Source organism: Gorilla gorilla, chromosome 20 (assembly GCF_029281585.2).
Source record: "Gorilla gorilla gorilla isolate KB3781 chromosome 20, NHGRI_mGorGor1-v2.1_pri, whole genome shotgun sequence".
NCBI lineage: Eukaryota > Metazoa > Chordata > Mammalia > Primates > Hominidae > Gorilla > Gorilla gorilla.
This window is the reverse complement of record NC_073244.2, coordinates 64,602,268-64,624,196: the sequence shown is the minus strand read 5'-3', so window position 1 is coordinate 64,624,196 and position 21,929 is coordinate 64,602,268. Positions and strand designations below refer to the sequence as shown.

General features: G+C 44.6%; 2 protein-coding genes across 6 annotated transcripts in view; both read left to right on the top strand.

Annotated features, from left to right (window-relative positions):
- Positions 1-10,429, top strand: part of LOC101130023 (zinc finger protein 816) — a 46,312-nt gene extending 35,883 nt beyond the window's left edge. For all 3 annotated transcript variants that reach the window (XM_055370362.2, XM_055370363.2, XM_063701603.1), the window contains one exon: positions 652-10,429. In XM_055370362.2, coding sequence (XP_055226337.1) covers positions 652-2,387 — 1,736 coding nt within the window. In that variant the 3' untranslated portion in view covers positions 2,388-10,429. The remainder of the gene's footprint in view (positions 1-651) is intronic.
- Positions 1-21,929, top strand: part of ZNF83 (zinc finger protein 83) — a 97,331-nt gene that overhangs the window by 59,350 nt on the left and 16,052 nt on the right. The window contains exons 1-2 of one of the 3 annotated variants that reach the window (XM_004061343.5): positions 12,670-14,206; positions 17,346-17,433. The exons of 1 other annotated variant lie outside the window; for it this stretch is intronic. In XM_004061343.5, coding sequence (XP_004061391.2) covers positions 17,419-17,433 — 15 coding nt within the window. In that variant the 5' untranslated portion in view covers positions 12,670-14,206; positions 17,346-17,418. Of the gene's footprint in view, positions 1-12,669; positions 14,207-17,341; positions 17,434-21,929 lie in introns of those variants that run through there. One more of the 3 variants, XM_055370385.1, reaches the window with a different exon arrangement.

Genomic DNA, 21,929 nt, shown 5'->3' with positions numbered 1-21,929 from the left:
GCCATCATACCTTGCTAATTTTTGTATTTTTATTAGAGATGGGGAATCACCATGTTGGTCAGGCTGGTCTCAAACTCCTTGTCTCAAGCAATCTGCCCATCTCAGCCTCTAGCCAAGTGTTGGGATTACAAACCTGAGCCACCACCCTTGGCCTTTTGTTCTCATTTTTAAGGAGCATCACAGAAGCATCTCTCACTGGTACTGTGGCAGTGATCATCACATAAACTAATGATCATGTTCTCTAAACAGCAGTCACTGCTGTAGAAATTCCTCTTAGGGAGGACATCATTCAGGCTGACTGCATCATATATATGAGGCTCTTGACTGAACTCTGTTTGACATGGAATTTTGCTCTTGTTGCCCAGGCTGGAGTGCAATGATGTGATCTCTGTTCACTGCAATCTCTGCCTCCTAGGTTCAAGAAATTCTCCTGCCTCAGCCTCCTGAGTAGCTGGGATTACAGGCATCCACCACCATGCCTGGCTAATTTTTGTATTTTTAATAGAGACAGGGTGTTCTTAAACTTTGAAGATCATATTTGGGAATTTTAAAATAAGTATTGCTTTTTGTGTAATATTAACACATTTCAGTATTAAATATTATTTACCATCTGTACTTAATTGGAAACCTATTGGTCTTTATGTTTTTTAGATAGCTCTTTAAAATCCATGATGGAGTTCTCATCAACAGGACATGGTAATACAGGAGAACTGATCCACACAGGGACATTGCAAAGACATAAAAGTCATCAGATTGGAGATTTTTGCTTCCCAGAAATCAAGAAAGATATTCATGACTTTGAGTTTCAGTGGCAAGAAATTAAAAGAAATGGCCATGAAGCACCCATGACAAAAATCAAAAAGTTGACTGGTAGTACAGACCGACGTGATCAAAGGCATGCTGGGAACAAGCCTATTAAAGATCAGCTTGGATCAAGCTTTTATTCACATCTACCTGAACTGCACGAATTTCAGACTGAAGGGAAAATTGATAATCAAGTGGAGAAGTCTATCAACAATGCTTCCTTCGTTTCAACATCCCAAAGAATTTCTTGTAGGCTCAAAACCCATATTTCTAATAGGTATGGGAAGAACCTTCTCCATTCTTCATTATTCACACAAATCCAGGAAGAACACATGAGAGAAAAACCTTTCCGATGTAATGAGTGTGGCAAAGCCTTTAATTATAGCTCACATTTAAGAAGACATCATGTAACCCATTCAGGAGAGAAACAATACAAATGTGATGTATGTGGCAAAGTGTTTCATCAAAAGCAATACCTTGCATGGCACCATAGAGTTCATACTGGAGAAAAACCTTACAAGTGTAATGAGTGTTCCAAGACCTTCGGTCACAAGTCATCCCTTACACGCCATCATAGACTTCATACTGGAGAAAAACCTTACAAGTGTAATGAGTGTGGTAAGACCTTCAGTCAGACGTCATCCCTTGTAGGGCATCGTAGACGTCATACTGGAGAGAAACCTTACAAATGTGAAGGATGTGACAAAGTTTACAGTTGCAGATCACAACTTGAAACACATAGGCGAATTCATACTGGAGAGAAACCTTACAAATGTAAGGTTTGTGACAAAGCTTTTAGGCATAATTCATGCCTTTCACGCCATAACAGAGTTCATACTGAAGAGAAACCTTACACATGTAATGAATGTGGCAAGGTTTTCCAGCGTGATTCATACCTTGCACAACATCAGAGAGTTCATACTGGAGAGAAACCTTACACATGTAATGAATGTGGTAAGGTTTTTAATCAAAAAGCACACCTTGCATGTCATTATAGGCTTCATACTGGAGAGAAACCTTACAAGTGTAATGAGTGTGGCAAGACCTTCAGTCAGAAGTCATCCCTTGTGGGCCATCGTAGACTTCATACTGGAGAAAAACCTTACAACTGTCATGAGTGTGGCAAGACCTTTGCTCGAAATTCATCCCTTCTAATTCATAAGGCAATTCATACTGGAGAGAAACCTTACAAGTGTAATGAATGTGGCAAGGTTTTTAATCAACAATCAAACCTTGCACAACATCAGAGAGTTCATACTGGAGAGAAACCTTACAAGTGTAATGAGTGTGGCAAGACCTTCAGTCATATGTCATCCTTTGTATACCATTATAGACTTCATAGTGGAGAGAAACCTTACAAGTGCAATGAGTGTGGCAAGACCTTCAGTCATATGGCATCCTTTGTATGCCATCATAGACTTCATACTGGAGAAAATCCTTATAAGTGCAATGAGTGTGGCAAAGCCTTTAGTGGGCAGTCATCACTTATTCATCATCAAGCAATCCATGGTATAGGGAAACTTTACAAATGTAATGATTCTCACAAAGTCCTCAGTAATGCTACAAGCATTGCAAATAATTAGAGAATCCATAATGAAGAGAGATCTTACAAGTGTAGTAAATGTGGCAGATATTTCAGACATTGTTCATAGCTTGCAGTTCATCAGCGAACTCATACTGGAGAGAAACGTTACAAATGTCATGATTGCAGCAAGGTCTTCAGTCAAGCTTCATCTTATGCAAAACACAGGAGAATTCATATGGGAGGGAAACCTCACAACTGTGATAATTGTGGTGAAGTCATTTTTTTTTTCTTTTTTCAGATGAAGTCTTACTCTTTTGTCCAGGCTGGGGTGCAGTGGCATGATCTCGGCTCACTGCAACCTCCACCTCCCAGGTTCATACGATTCTCCTTCCTAGCCTCCTGAGTAGCTGGGACTACAAGCATACTCCACCAAGCTTGGCTATCTTTTATGTTTTTAGTAGAGACAGGGTTTCACCATGTTGGCCTGGTTGCTCTCAACTCTTGATCTTGTGATCCGCCTGCCTCGGCCTCCCAAAATGCTGGTATTACAGGCATGAGCCACCATGCCCAGTGTGGCAATGTCTTTACATTCACACCACATTAGACATCAGGGAATCTATACTGGACAGAAATCTTACAAATGGAATAGGTGTGGCAATGTCTTTAGTCTGAGGTCACTCCTTGCAGAAGAGTAGAAAATTCATTTTTGAGATAATTGTCCCAAATACAATGACTATAGAAAATAACAAACTTTAATTGACATTAGAGTCAATTCAGCATTGACTAGAGTTTGAGTTGACTTAACATTGAGTTCAAGCATTAATTGACATAAAAAGTGTTTACGTTAAGAGGAATGGGCAGGGTACAGTTGCTCACACCTGTAATCCCAGCACTTTGGGAGGCCAAGGCAGGCAGATCACTTGAGGTCAGCAGTTTGAGACCAGCCTGGCCAACAGACCTGAACCAGTTTGCCCAGCCTGTTTTTTCTTTCCTTCTTTCTTTCTTTTCTTTTCTTTTTTTTTTTTTTTTTTGAGACAGAGTCTTTCTCTTGTCACCCAAGCTGGCGTGCAATGGCACAATTTTGGTTCACTGCAACCTCCACCTCCTGCATTCAAGCAATTCTCTTTTCTAAGCCTCCCAAATAGCTGGGATTTCAGATGTGTGCCACCACACCACATAGTCCCTCTCCACAGAGATGGTTCAGAAGGCTGATGGAAAAGCCAGATACTTGTTCTACAGCTTGCCCTGACACTAGTATATCATCCACATACTGGAGCATAGATATACACTTTGGGATGCTCATCTTTTCTAACACCTCCTCAAGAATTTGGCCAAACAAGTTAGGAGAATCTGTAAATCCTTGGGGTAAGACTCTCCAGCAGTATTGTTGTTTTCACCCAGAGTGAGGATATTCCCATTCAAAAGTGAATATATCCTGACTATCTTCAGCTAAAGGACATGCCCAGAAGGCATCTTTCAGGTCTATTTCTGTAAACCACTGATGGTCATATGGAATTTTGCTGAGAATAGTATATGGATTGGGAACAACAGGATGAGTGGTTTGAACAATTTGATTAATGGCTTGAAGATCTTCTACAAGCCAGTATCACCAATCTGACCACTTTACAAGTAATATTGGAGTAGTATAGGGAGACATGCACAGTTCAAGTAACCCATCTCAGATAAGGCTCTCAATTAGAGGTTTTAAACCTAATCAACCTTCTAAGGGAATTGGATATTGGTTTCTTTTCACTGTTTCCCTGGGAGTTTTTAACTTTACGTAACTTGGAGGAACTTGTAGCTTCCTTCAGTTTCCCTCCCTTGACCACTCATTAGCATTGATGTAGCTTTCCTCTGCTGTAGTAAACACGTTTAACGAAGTGAAGAATCCTTCTGGGCTTACATGCAAGCCTATACCTAACTTTACCATTAGGCCACTTCCTAACAAGTTTGTCCCAGCCTTAGGAAGTAGCAAAAATTTAACATTGGTTGATCGGGTTTCAAATCTGACTTCTGTTTTTTCTGAGACTTTGGCTTTAAATCCTTCCCCTTTGACTCCTAAAACTTGAAGTTCGTCTAATAAACAATTTATATTAGAGGGCACAAAACAAACAGAGGAGCGGGAAGCTCCTGAGTCTATTAGAAAAGTAATAAGTTCAGCTGGGTGCCGTGGCTCATGCCTGTAATCCCAGCACTTTGGGAGGCCAAGGTGGGCGGATCACCTGAGGTCGAGAGTTTGAGACCAGCCTGACCCACATGGAGAAACCCCATCTCTACTAAAAATACAAAATTAGCCAGGCTTTGTGGCACATGCCTATAATACTAGCTACTTGGGAAGGCTGAGGCAGGAGAATCACTTGAACCTGGGAGGTGGAGGTTGCAGTGAGCCAAGATCACGCCATTGAACTCCATCCTGGGCAACAAGAACAAAACTCTGTCTCAAAAAAAAAAGAAAGAAAAGTAACAAGCTCATGTTTTGGTCCCACCTTTAAATTTACCACGGGCTCTCAGTGGGACTGGAGATAGAAAAGACAGAGCCCCTGACTTCCTTATTCTTTAAATTCCTTAAGTGGTACTTTTTTTTCTCCTTTCTTCATTCAGGACATTCTCTTTTGAAATGACCTAATTTTCCACACTTGTAACATTTGTCTTGTCCCTCTCCCTTTTCAGTTTTTGGAGTCTTAGGGTACTGGGTTTGCTTTCCCTTTTTACCTGTCTTTGAGTTCTGTGGCCCCCCTGTCTCATATCTTTTGTGAGGCCTGGCAAATGGAGGCTTAAGCTTGGCCTCTGGTGCATTCTGTCAGAAAATTTTTCTTTTTGCTTTGGTTTTTCTTCATCCCTCTTTACATATACTTTTTGAGCTTATTCTAAGAATTCCCGTATAGACTGTGTTTTCCAGTTTTCTAGTTTCTGTAACTTTTTTGCAATGTCTTGCCAGCTATTGGTAACAAAATGTAGCTTTAACATTTCTTGCCTGCGAGGGTCTTCTGGATCCAAATGTGCATATTTTCTCATTTGTTCTCATAGTCTTTTTAGAAAGTTTATAGGGCTTTCATCTTTTTTCTGTTTTATGTAAAATGCTCGGGAAAGATTCTGAGCACAGGGCACTGACTCCAGAATTCCTTTATCATTTCCCTTATATCTTTCATGAATTTTTAGTGGACTGTGTCATTGTCCCATTGAGGATCTTGGGTCGGGAATTTCTGGTCTACAATGGGAACGTTTTGGCTGGATAGGTATTTACGTTCCCAAACTCTCATAGCAGTCCTGCAAATCAACTGCCTTATATATAATACTCCAATATTACCTGTAAAGTTGTCAGATGTGTCATACTGGCTCATACAAGATCTTTTGTATCATTTTATAAAACGATACAAAAGCTGCAAAGCCACCAGCCTGCGTGCTTCCCATGGGGAAGTTGGGACTTCCTGACAACTGCACAAACTCACATGGGGGGATTTCAATATCCCAAAGCACGCAGATTCCTGGTGTGGCTAGACTTGGTGCTGGGGTGCTGCAAAAGCCAGGTTTGAAGCAGAAAGACAAAAAAACCACTCACCTGTGTCAGCCTCGAATGCTGAAGAACAACCATGTGTGGGCCTTCAACCCTGTCTGGGTGGGTTCTGGACAGTGGGTGGGGACCCAGCGGGAGAAGGGAAAGGTCATTGAGGGGGCAGGGCATGAAAACTGTTGCTGGAGCTGGGCAAGAGGGTGGAGGCTGCTTTGGAAGCTGGGCCTGGTTAGAGGGTGGAGGTGGAGGTAGGGCCTGGAGTTTCAAGCTTCAGCCATGCATAGACTAGTCAGCTTCTGGTGTGTGACCAGAACAGGGCTTGTTCCCTCAAGCTTCAGCTGTGCATAGACTGGTCAGACTCCGTAGTGACTAGAGCAGGCAGTATTCTTTAGCAGCAGCTTGATCTCATCTCAGGATCAGCCGAGTTGGATGATCTGGGTCCTGCTGACTTGTCTTGAGCTGCCAGTTTCAGCTGACTGTGGTGGATCTAAGGCACAACACCTGCAACTTTAACGCAGCAGGACTGGACAAGATTACAGTATAGGGCTTATATTGTATGAGTCTTAGAGAAGTTGGGTTCTACATAGCTGGTGGCCTTGTAGCTGTGTCAAAAAAAAGAACTGGCTAAATACAGACATTTGTAAAACATAGTCATGCTTAAGAGACTAGGGAAATGAGTAACAGTAGAAGAATTTGTCTTTCTCTCTCTCTCTCTCTTTTTCCTTCACTTTGTTCTGGAATTTAAAAAGTGTCTAGAGCCCATTCCTTTAGCCTTAGCTTTTTGGACAGCGTTATCTTATAACTTTCCTTGAAATGAGCTGCTAAGCAGAAGAAAACTTGTTTCTTTTTCTTTTTAACCTTTACTACAATTCTGTGGGCCAAAGGGATCAGGAGACAGACATAGAGCAGTAGAAAACCTGAGACAGAGAAAAGAAGAATGAGAAAGACTCATAACACATGGTAGAGGATGGTGAGGGATTTGCCAAGAGATGGCAAAAGTGAAAAAAAAAGATAAGAAAGCAGGAGGAGAAAAGCAACTGGAGAAATGTAGAGAAAAGCTAGATGTACAGAGACATGAAGGACAGCAAGGCAGGAAGAGGTGCAGCAAAGAGGGAGGCTCATCAGAGTGAGAGAGAGGAGGAGGGATTTGCAGCCAGGACAGACAGAGCAGAGTGGTGCTGGTGGCAAGGAGAACAGAGGAAGAACAACAGCAGGGAACACAGCTGGGAATCTAGGGTGCCAGAGAGTGGGTACAGAGGGGTATAACAGGGAAGAGGGACTTTAACAGGGAAAAGAGAGGAGGTGCAGAGATGGGAGAAGACGTGGAAATATATGGAGATTGAGGATGATTGAAAGACTGGGGAGAAGGAGGAACAAGAGGTTATATAAGTTCCAAGGATGAAGCAGAAGAGGTGGAAGAGAAGGAATAGAGGTAAGAAGGGAATAAACAGCAGGAGAAGAGAGGGGTACAGAATGAGATGCAGAATCCCAGGGAAATAGAAAAAAAAGAGCTAGAGAAGGGGAGAATGAGGTATTTACAGAATTAGGGAGGGAAGCACAGCAATGAAGAAAGAGGGGCTGGGCACAGTGACTAATGCCTGTAATCCCAGCACTTTAGGAGACTAAGGCAAGGGGATTGCCTGAGTCCAGGAGTTTGAGACCAGTGTGGGCAACATAGTGAGACCCCCCAATCTCTTCCAAAAAACAAAAATTAACAAGGCATGATGGTGCACACCTGTACTCACAGCTACTCTAGAGGCCAAGGCAGATGAGTGAGTGAGTTCATTGGATATGATTACTTGTGACATCTTCACTTCTGTGTATATAATATAATAAATAACTTATTTAAATTATACAGATGAGACTGAGAATTTTAAAATTCCTATCTATAAGACATGTACATTCTATAAATCTTGGCATCAGAGGTTAGTTTCCACTTGGAATCCCTATTCAGCCACAGGATAGTGATTTATTCACTTGAGAGTCACTCTTTTCCCTTTTTGCAGGGTGGTGTAGGAAGTGGGGCAGTGAAGTGGGAAAAAAATCACTTTCTGTTATTACATAATGTGGGAAATGAGAGGACTGGAGAGATCAATGGGTGAAACATAGGGGTTTTATTAAGGTGCACACCAGCTCAGTGGACTCACATCCAGAAAGCTAAGCCCAGAACAAAGACAGAGCTGGGCTTATATAGGCAAGCTTACAGAAGCAGGACAAAGACAGTAAATCATACAGTGACAGGTTATGTAATCTATACCATAACTGCTGCCTTGGTATAACTTGTGGCCTTGCTTAGCTGTGACCTTGCAGATGCATCAAAAGAAAAACAGGAACTTACAGAGTTTGCTAAATACAGACATGCAGACATTTGCGAAAATAGTAAAAATTAATGATTCTGGGAAAGGAGAGACAGTAAAGGAATTTGTTTTCTTAACCATGTGTAGTTGAGGGGGATGTATCCAGTTTCTTAGACTGGGTCACCACAAACCTTTCTATGGCCTTTCATGTTACTATCCTTGGAGTGAGTTAGCTCAGCAGAGGAAAATTTGCTTTCTTCTTTAATTTCTGCCTCAATAATACTTTTAATTTAATTAACTAATTAATATTTTGAGATAGCATCTGGCTCTATCACCCAGCATGGAGTGCCATGGAGTGATCTCCTCTAACTGTAGCCTTGACCTCCGGGGCTCAAGTGATCCTTGTACCTTGGCCTCCCGAGTAGCTAGGACCACAGGCGTGAGCCACCAATCCCAGCTAGTTTTGTTGTTGTTGTTGTTGTTGTTTGGAGAAACGGGATTTCACTGTTTCCCAGGCTGGTCTCAAATTCCCTGATGCAAAGGATCTTCCTGCCTTGGACCCTCAAAGTACCAGCATTACAGGGATTAGCCACCACACCTGGCCTACATATAATTTTTTAAAGGAATATCAAACCATGGTGGCTCATGCCTGTAATCCCAGCACTTTGGGAACCTGAGATGAGCAGGTCACCTAAGGTCAGGAGTTTAAGACCAGCCTGGCCAACATGGTGAAACCTGGTCTCTACTAAAAATACAAAAATTAGCTGGGCGTGGTGGTATGCACCTGTAGTCACAGCTACTCAAGAGACTGAGGCATGAGAATCACTTGAACCTGGGAAGTAGAGGTTGCAGTGAGCCGAAATCATGCCACTGCCCTGCAGCCTGGGCGGCAGAGCAAGTCTCCATCTCACAAAAACAAGCAAACAAACAAAAAATAAACAAAATCAAAAACAGGGACATGAAAACTGCTTTTGTTCTCTTATGTAATAGATTTACTTTATTTTTTTCTGTTTCCTGTTCATTTTTCTATTTTTCTTTCTTTATCCTTTTTTTGGGTGGGGAGCAGAATCTCACTCAGTCACCCACACTGGAGTGCAGTGGCATGATCTTGGCTCACTGCAACCTCTGTCTCCCGGGTTCAAGTGATTCTTTTGCCTCAGCCTCCTGAGTAGGTGGCACTACAGGTATATGTCAGCACGCCCAGCTAATTTTTGTATTTTTAGTAGAGATGGAGTTTCACCATGTTGGCCAGGCTGACCTTAAACTCCTGACCTTAGGTGATCTGCACATCTTTTCCTCCCAGAGTGCTGGGATTACAGGCGTGAGCATCTGTGCCTGGCCAAGATAAATCTTAGTTTTCAAAATTTCTTTTTTAATACATAATCACTTCTGAAAGATGCCTTTGTTGCATCCTATAATCAGCTCACATCATTTTTTTCTGTACATGTATGTTTTTCAGTTATTTTCCTGTTGACCCCAGAATTTGTTATATTTTTTAAAACAATTTCAAAATAGTTTCTGTTTGTGTCTGGTTCAGATCGAGATGTGCGTGCTTTCTAGTCTTTATTATTTATTGGAAACCTTTGGTACCTAATGCAGAAGTTTGATTGTTTCAGTGTGTACCCAGTAAAGATGTCAGTGACCTTTTACCTTAACATCAAAGTGTAGTTTAACCAGTTAGTCTATTTTTCAGTTTTCTTTCCTTATGTCATTTGTTAAAATCTTGAGCTGTAAGCTATTAAGTGCATGTTTCCCTCAGGCCCTCTGGTCCATTCTGGACAAATGTTGAAAGATGGGCTGGATTGGCACGGAACGCTGTTCCAAAAGCACTCTTTTTTTTTTTTTTGAGATGGAGTTTTGCTCTTGCTGCCCAGACTGGAGTGCAATGGTGAGATCTCAGCTAACCACAACCTCCTCCTCCCGGGTTCAAGCTATTCTCCTGCCTCTGCCTCCCAAGTTGCTGGGACTACAGGTGCCTGTCACTGCACCCAGGTAATTTTTTGTATTTTTAGTAGAAATGGAGTTTCACCATGTTGGCCAGGCTGGTCTCAAACTCCTGACCTCAGGTGATCCACCTACCTCGACCTCCCAAAGAGCTGCAATATCAGGCATGATCCATCGCACCCAGCCACCCATGTATTCTTGATTGAAAACATTTTCTCATGTCTTAGTTCTACAGCTGACCTTCTTTCACTGTTTTCAAGGTCAATAACTGTGTGTTCACACTTCTGCATTTTATAAATGTTACTGTGATTTTCTTGTAATGAAGAATTAAATGTTGGGAGTCAATGGCATCAGAACCTTGCAAAAGAGGTTTTTTTTAGCCCAGGTATGTGGAAGACACTTCTTTAATTTTCAATAACGGGTGTGATAAAGACCAATCCTTCCCATTAGCCCTTCCAGGCCCACATGTAAGAATTCAGACACATCTTTTCACACATCTCAGACCTTCTCAGGGTAACTCGGTGAAAATGTCTTCACTCTGAGCCTCAGTGAGCCTCCCTGCAACTTGCAGATGAGGGGCTACACCGGAAAAGCTCAACCTGAGTGACCCTGGCCCCTGAAATGATTGGCAAAATAGAGTGGGTGTCTGGGTGTGGCTTTTTTTCTGTGAGAGGGGACTGTCCAGTTGTAATTAGAATTTTACATGGGATGCAGTACCCTAAAAATGAAAAAATAAAGCAGAAGAATGGAAGAAACAGAGGTGTAGACTCAGACACAGAGACCATCTTCGGGGCCTTTCTCTGTGTGAGGACATCACAGCGAAATCTAAAGCAGGTCATGTCAGTCCCTGGCAGGGAACCCTCCACCAGCTTCCCATGTTCCCCAGGACAAAAGTCCCACTCCTCACTGTGGCTCCACAGCCCTGTGTCCAGGGCCCCTGCCATTGTCCAGCTTCCTCCTGGGAACTTGCCCTCATCTCATGACTACCTCTGCCCGAGTCACAGTTGCTTTTCTCTTTTCCCAAACATCAAAACCCTTCCTGTCTCAGGTCATTGTCCCTGCTCTTACACTATGTACCTAAATAATGACAGCACTGTCCCTTTCTCCTGCTTCGGGTCTAGGCTCAGAGATGTCTCCCATGCCCTCCCACCCCCATCTGAAGTTTCCTCTGCCTGTCAGTCTCTCATGTTACTCAGGAATTTTTTTTTTTTTTTTTTTTTTTAGACAGAGTTTTGCTCTTGTCACCCAGGCTGGAGTGCAATGGCACAATCTCAGTTCACCACAACCTCCACCTCCCAGGTTCAAGCAATTCTCCTGCCTCAGCCTCCCGAGTAGCTGGGACTACAGGTGCATGCCACAACACCCAGCTATTTTTTTGTATTTTTAGTAAAGATGGGGTTTCACTGTGTTGACCAGGATGGCCTCAATCTCCTGACCTCTTGATCCACCCACCTCAGCCTCCCAATGTGCTAGGATTACAGGAGTGAGCCACCATGCCTGACAGTTGCTCAGGATTTTTATCTCTGCATCACTCACATCGTTAATGCTTTTTTTTTTTTTTTTCTATTTGAGACAGAGTCTGACTCTGTGGTCCAGCCTCTGAGTGCAGTCTCTTTTTCTTGACTCACTGCCACCTCTGTCTCCTGGGTTCAAGCGATTTTTGTGCCTCAGCCTCCCAAGTAGCTAGGATTACAGGTTTCTGCTACAAACCTGGCTAATTTTTGTATTTTTATTTTTAGTTTATTGTATTTTTGAGTCTCACTCTGTCGCCCAGCTGGAGTGCAGTGGCATGATCTCGGCTCACTACAACCTCCACCACCCAAGTTCACTGGAACCTCCACTCCTAGGTTAAAGCGATTCTCCTACCTCAGTCTCCCCAGTAGCTGGGATTACAGATACCCACCAAGCCTGGCTACTTTTTGTATTTTTAGTAGAGACGGGGTTTCACCATGTTGGCCAGGCTGGTCTTGCACTCCTGACCTCAAGTAATCTGCCCATCTCGGCCTTCCAGAGTGCTAGTATTATAGGCATGAGCCATGGTGCCCAGCCCAGTTTTTGTATTTTTAGTAGAGACAGGGTTTCACCATGTTGACCAGGTTGGTCTTGAACTCCTGAGCTCAAGTAATCCTCCCACCTCATCTTCCTAAGTAGCTGGGACCACAGACACACAGACATGCACCACTAACCCAGTTCATGATAGACCCTTGGACTTTACTGTTATGGAAAATGTATATAAAGAAATATCAGCGTGTCAAAGCATTATGTCTGTCACAGGCTGGTGAAAGAAAAATAAAAATTACTAAGCCAAAGAGAAAAGTCAAGCTGGGAACTGTGTCAGACAAACTTGCCTCCCATTTTATTCCTAAACAAGATAGCTACAAGGATTTCTAAAAAGTTACAGAGAGGCTGGGTGCAGTTGATCACCTGAGGTCGGGAGTTCGAGACCAGCCTGACCGACGTGGAGATACCTGGTCTTTACTAAAAATACAAAATTAGCCAGGCGTGGTGGTGCCTGCCTGTAATCCCAGCTACTCAAGAGGCTGAGGCAGGAGAATCGCTTGAACCCAAGAGGCGAAGGTTGCAGTGAGCCGAGATTGGGCCACTGCACTCCAGCTTGGGCAAGAGCAAAACTGTCTCAAAAAAAAAAAAAAAAAAAAGAAAAAGCTACAATACTCCCCTCACAAACTGGAAGCCTCAAGCTCTTCACCCTAAAATAGTTCTGTTGAATTTCACCCTGGCAATGTAAACTGATAGCTTATCTGCACAGGTGTGGGACAGAACCCGTCCCTCTGCACACCTGAGTCAAATGCCTATCTGACTGCTTCCCCTGCCCTATTTATGTAAAAATTCAGAGTCAATGAGCCAGATTAAGGCATAAGTGACTATTCCTCTACTCCCTCTCATATATAAATTGTATATTCAGTGAAAGGCCGATGAGTCACTCAAAGAATGTGATAATTTATTATCTACCTGTGACCCGGAAGTCCCCCAATTCCAGTTTTTCCACCTTTCCCGACCGAATTAATGTACATCTTATATGTATTGATTGATGTCTCATGTCTCTGTAAAATATGTACAACCAAATTGCAGCCTGAAAACCTTGGGCACGTGTCGTCGGGACCTCCTGAGGCTGTCACAGGTGCATTTTTAACCTTGGCCAAGTAGATTTCTAACTTGATTGAGACCTGTTAGATACTTTTGGTTCACAAGCTCATGAACACAGAAAAAAAAGAATAGGAATAGCACAAAATCAGTTCCAAAATGATCGAGATGCCGCCATTGCACTCCAGCCTGGTCAACTAGAGCAAAACTCCATCTCAAGAAACAAAAAAAGAAACTGATAGATCTCTTACACAAATACGCTGGGACAACTAACTGGATATCCACGTGGAAAAGAATAATGTTGGATCCCTATGTAACATCATCAAAAATTTTATTATAAAAAAGAAAAGAGAGAGAGAGAAGAGGAAGGGAGCCCTGCGGGAGGGGGTGTTACTTTGTCGCCCAGGCTGGCCTGAACTCCCAGGCTCGGCGATCCTCCCGCCGCTGCTTCCTGAATAGCTGGGACCTCAGGCTCCTGCTCCCGCTCCCATATCCCAGCTGTGTTTAAGCCGCAGGTGGTGACCTCACCCCTCCTTGGCCTGAGCACTCCATCCTGCATCTCAGGCAGTGGCCTGAGTCTAAAGCTGAGCACAGCGTGGACTCTCTCCCAAGTGAATGGAGAATAGAAAGGGAGAGGATTTCTATTCGGTTCTGTGGGCTGTCAGCATGAAATTGTACCTTCCGCCCAGGCAGGGCTTTGCATTTCACTTTCTAGTTTGCATCCCCGTTCCAGATAATTCCAGGGCTTTTGAATCATGCCTCAGCCTTCCTGGCCGGTCTCGCCTCCAAAACCCGAAAAATGCCTCTGCGCTGGGAACGGTGCTGAGAGACTCACAGGTCCCGCCCTGGCCCCGCCCACTGCTGGTTCTAAAGGGGAAAGTCTCTCGGCTTCCCACCCCGCCCCTACCTCGTCCAGGCCCCGCCCACCTCACGGGCCCTGCCCAGACCTGGCTTCTGTACTGCGCGCGCAGATTCGTGCAAACCCGGAAGCGGATTACGTGGAGTGAAGGTCACGCCGTGGCGGTGAGTTTCGCTCTTCTATTAAGTCTGCGTTTACCAGGTCCCCGGCGCTGCTGTACCTGAGACGTGGGGTCCCCACAGACCTGGAAATTCTCTCCCTTCTTCCTTCACCCAGGACAAATTGAGACGTCCCCATGAGAGTCCAGATATCGCTTCCTTTTGGGTTTAAAGTCGCCCTGAGGCTGGGCTGTCCCCGGTCTTTCTGCTGTAGGGCGGTGTATACACTTCCTGTCACGTAGTTTTCCTGCTCAAAACTGTTTTCTGACTCCTCCCGCCCCTCGCTTTTTAAAGTCCTCACCCGAGAACTGAATTCCCACCCTGGGCGCCTCCCACCCTCGCCTTCGTAGGCCACTGGAGCGCAGCGCCGGGGCCCCAGTCCCAGGGAGGCCGCGTCCTCTGCCTGGTCCTGGAATCCTGCAGACCCCAACCTTGTCTTAAGGCGCCGACTCCCCCCACCTCCCTCCTCGTGGCGGGCCCTGCTGCTCCACAGGTCTCTCCTCCACAGTCACCTCTTCCCCTGAACCCGCGTTGGGGAGGTACCCGGGGCCTGTCCTGTGACACGGGGTGTTCTTCCCTGCCCAGCTCCAGCCCCCGGAAAACGAGCTCCTCCGGGATGCAGGCGTCTTATCCAAACCCTCCTGTGATTGTGTCGGCCAAAGGCATTGGGAGACACAGCAGTAGAAAAGCTGAGACAGAGAAAAGAATGAGAAAGACCCATAACAGAGGGCAAAGTAGAGGATGGGTGATGGATTTGTCAAGAGACAGCAAAAGTGAAAAGAAAAAAAAAGAAAGCAGGAGGAGAAAAGTAACTGGAGAAATGTAGAGAAACCTAGATGTACAGAGATGAAGGACAGCAAGGTAGGGAGAGGGGCAGCAAAGAGGGAGTCTCATCAGGGTGAGGGAGAGGAGGAGGGATTTGGAGCCAGGGCAGCCAGAGCAGAGTGGTGCTGGTGGCAAGGAGAACAGACGGAGAAGCACAGCAGGGAGGACACCTGGGGATTTGTGGTTCCACATAGTGGGGACAGGGGGTATAACAGGGAAGACAGAATTTAACAGGGAGAGCAGAGGAGGCACAGAGATGGGAGAAGAGGCGGAAATATATCAAGATTGAGGACGATAGAACGATTAGGGAGAAGGAACAGCAAGAAGTTAGGTAAGTTGCGAGGATGGAGCAGAAGAGGTGGAAGAGAAGGAATAGAGGGAAGAAGGGGATAAACAGCAGGAGAGAGGGGCACAAAATAAGGAGCAGAATGCCAGGGAAAAAAGAAAACAAGAGCTAGAGAGAGAAGGGGAGAATGAGAGAGATATACAGAATTAGGGAGTGAAGCACAGTAATGAAGAAAGACGGGCTGGGCACAGTGGCTCATGCCTGTAATCCCAGCACTTTAGGAGACTGAGGCAAGAAGATTGCTTGAGTCCAGGAGTTCGAGTCTAGCTTGGGCAACATAGTGAGACCCCCCCTCTCTATCAAAAAAAAAAAAAAAAAAAAAACAACCGGGCATGATAGTATGCACCTGTAGTCCCAGCTACTCTGAAGGCCGAGGCAGGAGGATCACTTGAACCCAGGAGGTCCAGGCTGCAGTGAGCCGAGATCATGTCACTGCACTCCAGCCTGGTCAACAGAGCAAGACCTGTCTCAAAAGAAAAAAAGGGGCGGAGGACTTTGGGTTTAGATGAGTGAGTGAGTTCATTGGATACGATTAGTTGTGACATTTGACTTCTTTGTATATAATCTAGTAACTTAAAACTGCTTAAATTATACAGATGAGATTGAGAATTTTAAGAATCCTATCTATAAGACGTGTACATTCTATGAATCTTGGCCTCACAGGTTAGCTTCCACTTGGAATCCCTATTCAGCCAGAGTGGAGTGACTTATTCACTTGTGAGTCACTCCGTTCCCTTTTCCCAGAGTGGGGTAGGGAGTGGGGCAGTGAAGTGGGAAAAAAATCCCTTTCTGTTAACACATAATTTTAACTTAATTAATTAACTAATATTAAGAGACAGAGTCTGGCCAATTGCTTAGGCTGGAATGCAGTGGCGTGATCTTTAACTGCAGCCTGGTCCTCCTGGGCTCCAGTAATCCTCCTACGTCAGCTTCCTAAGTAGCTGGGACCACAGTGATGAGCCACCAAGAAGCCTGGCTAGTTTTCTTTTTCTTTCTTTTTTTTTTTTTCTTTTGTAGAAACGAGGTTTCATTGTGTTTCCCAGGCTAGTCTCAAAATCCTGGGCTCAAATTATCCTCCTGCCTTGGCCGCCCAGAGTACTGAGATTACAGGAAAGAGCCACCGCACCTGGTCTACATAGTTTTTTTTTTTTTTTTTTTGAGTTGGAATTTCGCTGTTGTTTCCGAGGCTGGAGTGCAGTGGTGTGATTTCGGCTCACCACAATCTCAGCTTCCCAGATTCACGCGATTCTCTTGCTTCAGCCTCCCAAGTAGCTGGGATTACAGATGCCCACCAAGCCCAGCTACTTTTTGTATTTTTAGTAGAGATGGGGTTTCACCATGTAGCCCAGGCTACTCTCGAACTCCTGACGTCAAACAATCCGCCCGCCTAGGCCTTTCAGAGTGCTAGTGTTACAGGCATGAGCCACTGTGGCCAGCCCAATTTTTGTATTTTTAGTAGAGAGAGGGTTTCAACATGTTGGCAGGCTGGTCTCTAACTCCTGAGCTTAAGCGATTCTGTCTCCTCAGCTTCCTAAGTAGCTGGGAACATAGACACACAGACGTGTACCTTCATGCCTGGCTATGTTTTTGTATTTTTGGTAAAGATGGGGTTTCACCATGTTGCCCAGGCTGATCTCAAACCCCTGAGATTAAGCGATCCACCCGCCTCGGCCTCCCAGAGTGCTGGGATGACAGGCATGAGCCACTGCACCCAGTTTCTGCATGGGGTTTGGTCAGGGCTGGGTCTGCCCTGAAGAGGAGCTCATTCCAGCCCAGCTCCCCACTGCTGCAGCGTGTGTGGACTTCTCCAGAAGGGTGCGGGAGTTTTCCTGTAGGAGTTTATTGTCTCTGGTGCAGTGGGCAGCAGAGGGGACCATATTTCCTCAGGGTGAGGTCTCCTTTGTATGTGATGTTGTGTTACAGGAACAGGGTGTATTGATTCTGAGCAATAAATGACATATTTTTAACATTCAGGATTGACTTCTAAGGACTCTTGGTACATGAGGAAGAAACCCGGAAGGGGAAGAGGAAAGCAAAGGCGTCAGGAATGGTTCTTCCTCAGGTGAGATGATATTCTTGGTGCATTGTTCTGTCTCCTTCCTTTCAGAAACCCTGGGCCTTGGAGTTGGGAATCTTCTCTGAGTCTCAAGTGTCCTGCCTGACAGGTTTGCTCACACTCACCGATGCCTTCCCTCAGTCCCTCTCATCTCGCTTAGATTCCATCTCTTGTGACCCAATCACATGAACTTGGAAAGAGGCTGCACTGGGCAGGTCCTGGGAAGGGCTCACACCCAGACATGGATGGAGACGGGGTGAGGGTCCCATGATGTCAGTGCTGTTGGGCAGCAGGGATTGTTCAGGGGCCACATCTTGATGCTCTGTCAACTCTCTGTGGACCAGGATTAGAGCAGCTGCCAATGGAAGTCACGTATTAATGTCCACAAAGTATGTGGTAAATTCTAGAAAAGGAGACAAATAAGGGGAAATCTTTTCTCCCTGATTTTTTACTATATTTTTAGGTAATTTAGTGAGTTACTTTGTTTCTGACTCCAAAAATCTTACTAATTAGAATGGAAAGTTCATACACAGACATGAATGATACAAGGTGTTTTATTCCATCATTATTTTAAGAATAGGAAATCAACCTGAATAATAGCAGGAGATTCTTTAAACCATTCTTAGCACATTAAGCTCATGGAGATTGTGGTGTTAAGAGGCTTCTGAAACAGGTGTTTTTGGTAAAAATAGTTACTATTTTTCTCAACTATGGAGAAGCACTTTTGTATCCTAGAGGATGGAGCCATATTCTCATTCCACCTATTATTATTATTATTATTATTATTATTATTATTATTATTATTATTTTGAGATGGAGTCTTGCTCTGTCACCCAGGCTGGAGTGCAATGGCCTGATCTTGGCCTACTGCAACTTCTGCCTTCTGAGTTCAAGTGATTCTCCTACCTCAGCCTCCCGAGTAGCTGAGATTACAGGTACATGCCACCACACCCAGCTAATCTTTTTGTATTTTTAGTAGACACAGGGTTTCATCATGTTGGCCAGGCTGGTCTCGAAGTCCTGACCTCAGGTGATCCTTCTGCCTCAGCCTCCTGTAGTGCTGTGATTACAGGCATGAGCCACGGTGCCCAGCCCCACCAATTAATAGTGAATATATATTTTTATATTTGAACATCACATGATGTATATATTTGTTATTTATTTATTTATTTTGAGAGAGTTTCACTCTTGTTGCCCAGTCTGGAGTGCAATGGCATGATCTTTGCTCACCGCAACCTCCACCTTTTGGGTTCAAGTGATTCTCCTTCCTCAGCCTACTGAGTAGCTGGTACTCCAGGCATGTGTCACCATGCCCGGCTAATTTTGTATTTTTAGAAGAAATGAGGTTTCTCCATGTTGGCCAGGCTGGTCTCAAACTCCCGACTTCAGGTGATCCGCCTGCCTTGGGCCTCCCAAAGTGCTGGGATTACAGGCATGAGCCACCACACCTGACCAATGAATATATTTGTTTTGTGGTAAAACTCTAAGCAAAGCTGCATCTTAGGCCCTTGGCCATAAAGCATCTCATTTCCCTGTCACATCCTCCACCCTCCTTCCAGCCTCACTGGGGAGCCGCTACTGTCAGTTCTGTGCCAGGTATCAGAGCAAGTCTCGTACACGTGTATTTCTGCATCATTATGAGACTTTAGGAAAAAACGGCAGTAAATTAAAAGAAATTATATTTTTCATGCACGTCCGTGTGAAGAGACTACCAAACAGGCTTTGTGTGAGCAATAAAGCTGTTTATTTCACCTGGGTGCAGGTGGGCTGAGTCTGAAAATAGAGTCAGTGAAGGGAGACGGGGTGGGGCCGTTTTATAGGATTTGGATAGGTAAAGGAAAAAGGGGGGTTGTTCTCTGGTGGGCAGGAGTGGGGGTCACAAGGTGCTCAGTAGGGGAGCTTTTGAGCCAGGCTGAGCCAGGAGAAGGAATTTCATAAGACAATGTCATCAGTTAAGGCAGGAACAGGCCATCTGGATGTGTACATGCAGGTCACAGGGGATATGATGGCTTAGCTTGGGCTCAGAGGCCTGATATTCCTGTCTTCTTATATTAATAAGAAAAATAAAATGAAATAGTGGTAAAGTGTTGGGACGGTGAAAGTTTTTGGGGGTGGTATGGAGAGAGAATGGGTGATGTTTCTCTGGGCTGCTTCGAGAGGGATTAGGGGTGGCGTGGGAACCTAGAGTGGGAGAGACTAAGCTGAAGGAAAATTTTGTGGTAAGGGGTGATACTGTGGGGTTGTTGGAAGAAACATTTGTCATTTAGAATTATTGGTGATGGCCTGGATACAGTTTTGTATGAATTGAAAAACTAAATGGAATAAGAGAAGGAGAAAAACAGGTATTAAAGGACTAAGAACTGGGAGGAACTAGGACATCTAATACTAGAGAGTGCCTAAGGAGGTTCAGCATGCTTTGCCAGTAAAGATTATTTATTTACTTTAAGAGTTAAGAGTGGCGGTTTGCAGACAGCACTAGGAGATATCAGCTGTGCTGGTTTGGAGAAACAGTGTAAACTGGCAGTGTAAAGAAGAGCAGGGCATTTATGAGTAGTTGACAAGGGTGAATAGGAGCATGACTAGCCAGAAGATAGGAGGGATGACAAGTTTTTTGGGGCACAGTCCAAGTTGTTCTGGTGTCTGGAATGAGACTGGGGCCTAATAAAAAGGAGCTCAAATGGGCTGTACCTTGTAGCATTCTGAAGACAGGCCTGAATTCTGAGAAGTGAAAGTGGTAAAAGTATTGTCCAGTCCTTTTTAAGTTGGTGGCTGAGCTTGGTGAGGTGTGTTTTTAAAAGACTTTTAGTCCGTTCTACTTTTCTTGAAGATGGAGGACCATAAGGGATATAAAGGGTTCACTGAATACTAAGCCTGAAAAACTGCTTGGCTGATTTGACTAATAAAGTCTGGTCTGTTATCAGACTGTATAGAGGTGGGAAGGCCAAACTGAGGAATTATGTCTGACAGAAGGGAAGAAATGACGTCAGTGGCCTTCTCAGACCCTGTAGGAAAGGCCTTTACCTATCCAGAGAAAGTGTCTACCTAGACTAAGAGATATTTTAGTTCCTGACTCAGGGCTTATTGAGTAAAGCTAATTTGCCAGTCCTGGGTGGGGGCAAATCCTCGAGCTTGATGTGTAGGGAAGGGAGGGGGCCTGAATAATCCCTGAGAAGTAGTAGAATAGCAGATGGAACACTGAGAAGTTACTTCCTTGAGGATAGCTTTCTACGTTGGAAAGGAAATGAGAGGTTCTAAGAGGCAGGCTAGTAGCTTGTACTATAGCATAGCCTGCCTTTGCTGGTGTGTGGCGATTAGGCCTGGTGGAACCGCCATCAATAAATCAAGTGTGATCAGGTGAAGAACAGGAAAGAAAGAAATATGGGGAAATGGGGTGAATGTCAGATGGATCAGAGAGATACAGTCATGAGGGTCAGGTGTGGTATCCAGAATAATGTGGGAGGCCGGATTGAAGTCCGGGCCAGGAACAATGGTAATTGTGGGACTTAACAGAGTGAGTACAGCTGAAGGAGCCGGGGAGCAGAAAGTATATGCATCAGGTATGAGGAAGAAAATAGATTTTGGAAGTTATGAGAAATGTAGAGAGTAAGTTGAGCATAGTTTGTGATTTTGAGGGCCTCTAAAAGTATTAGGGCGGCAGCAGCTGCTGCACGCAGACATGATGGCCAGCCTAAAACAGTAAGGTCAAGTTGTTTGGACAGAAAGGCTACAGGGTGCTGTTCTGGCTCTTGTGTAAGAATTCTGACCACACTAACTACGCCTAGGAAGGAAAGGAGTTGTTGTTTTGTAAGGGATTGAGGGTTGGGAGATTAATTGGACACGATCAGCAGGGAGAGCACGTGTGTTTTTATGAGAATTATGCTGAGATAGGTAACAGATGAGGATGAAATTTGGGCTTGACTAAAGTAATGGGGTCTGTCTGTGAAGCTTTGCGGCAATACAGCCCAGGTAATTTGCTGAGCCTAATGGGTGTCAGGGTCAGTCTAAGTGAAAGCGAAGAGAGGCTGGGATGAAGGGTGCAAAGGAATAGTAAAGAAAGCATGTTTGAGATCCAGAACAGAATAATGGGTTGTGGAGGGAGGTGTTGAGGATAGGAGAGTATACGGGTTTGGCACCATGGGGTGGATAGGCAAAACAATTTGGTTGACAAGGCGCAGATCCTGAACTAACCTGTAAGTCTTATCTGGTTTTAGGACAGGTAAAATGGCAGAGTTGTAAGGAGAGTTTATAGGCTTTAAAAGGCCATGCTGTAACAGGCGAGTGATAACAGGCTTTAATATTTTTAAACCATGCTGTGGGATGGGATACTGGTGTTGAGCTGGGTAAGGGTGATTAGGTTTTAATGGGATGGTAACGGGCATGTGAGTGGTTGCCAGGGAAGGAGTAGAGATGTCCCATACTTGTGGGTTAAGGTGGGGGGATACAAGAGGAAGACGTGAAGGAAGCTTTGGGTTGGGGAGAAGGGCAGCAGTGAGATGCGACTG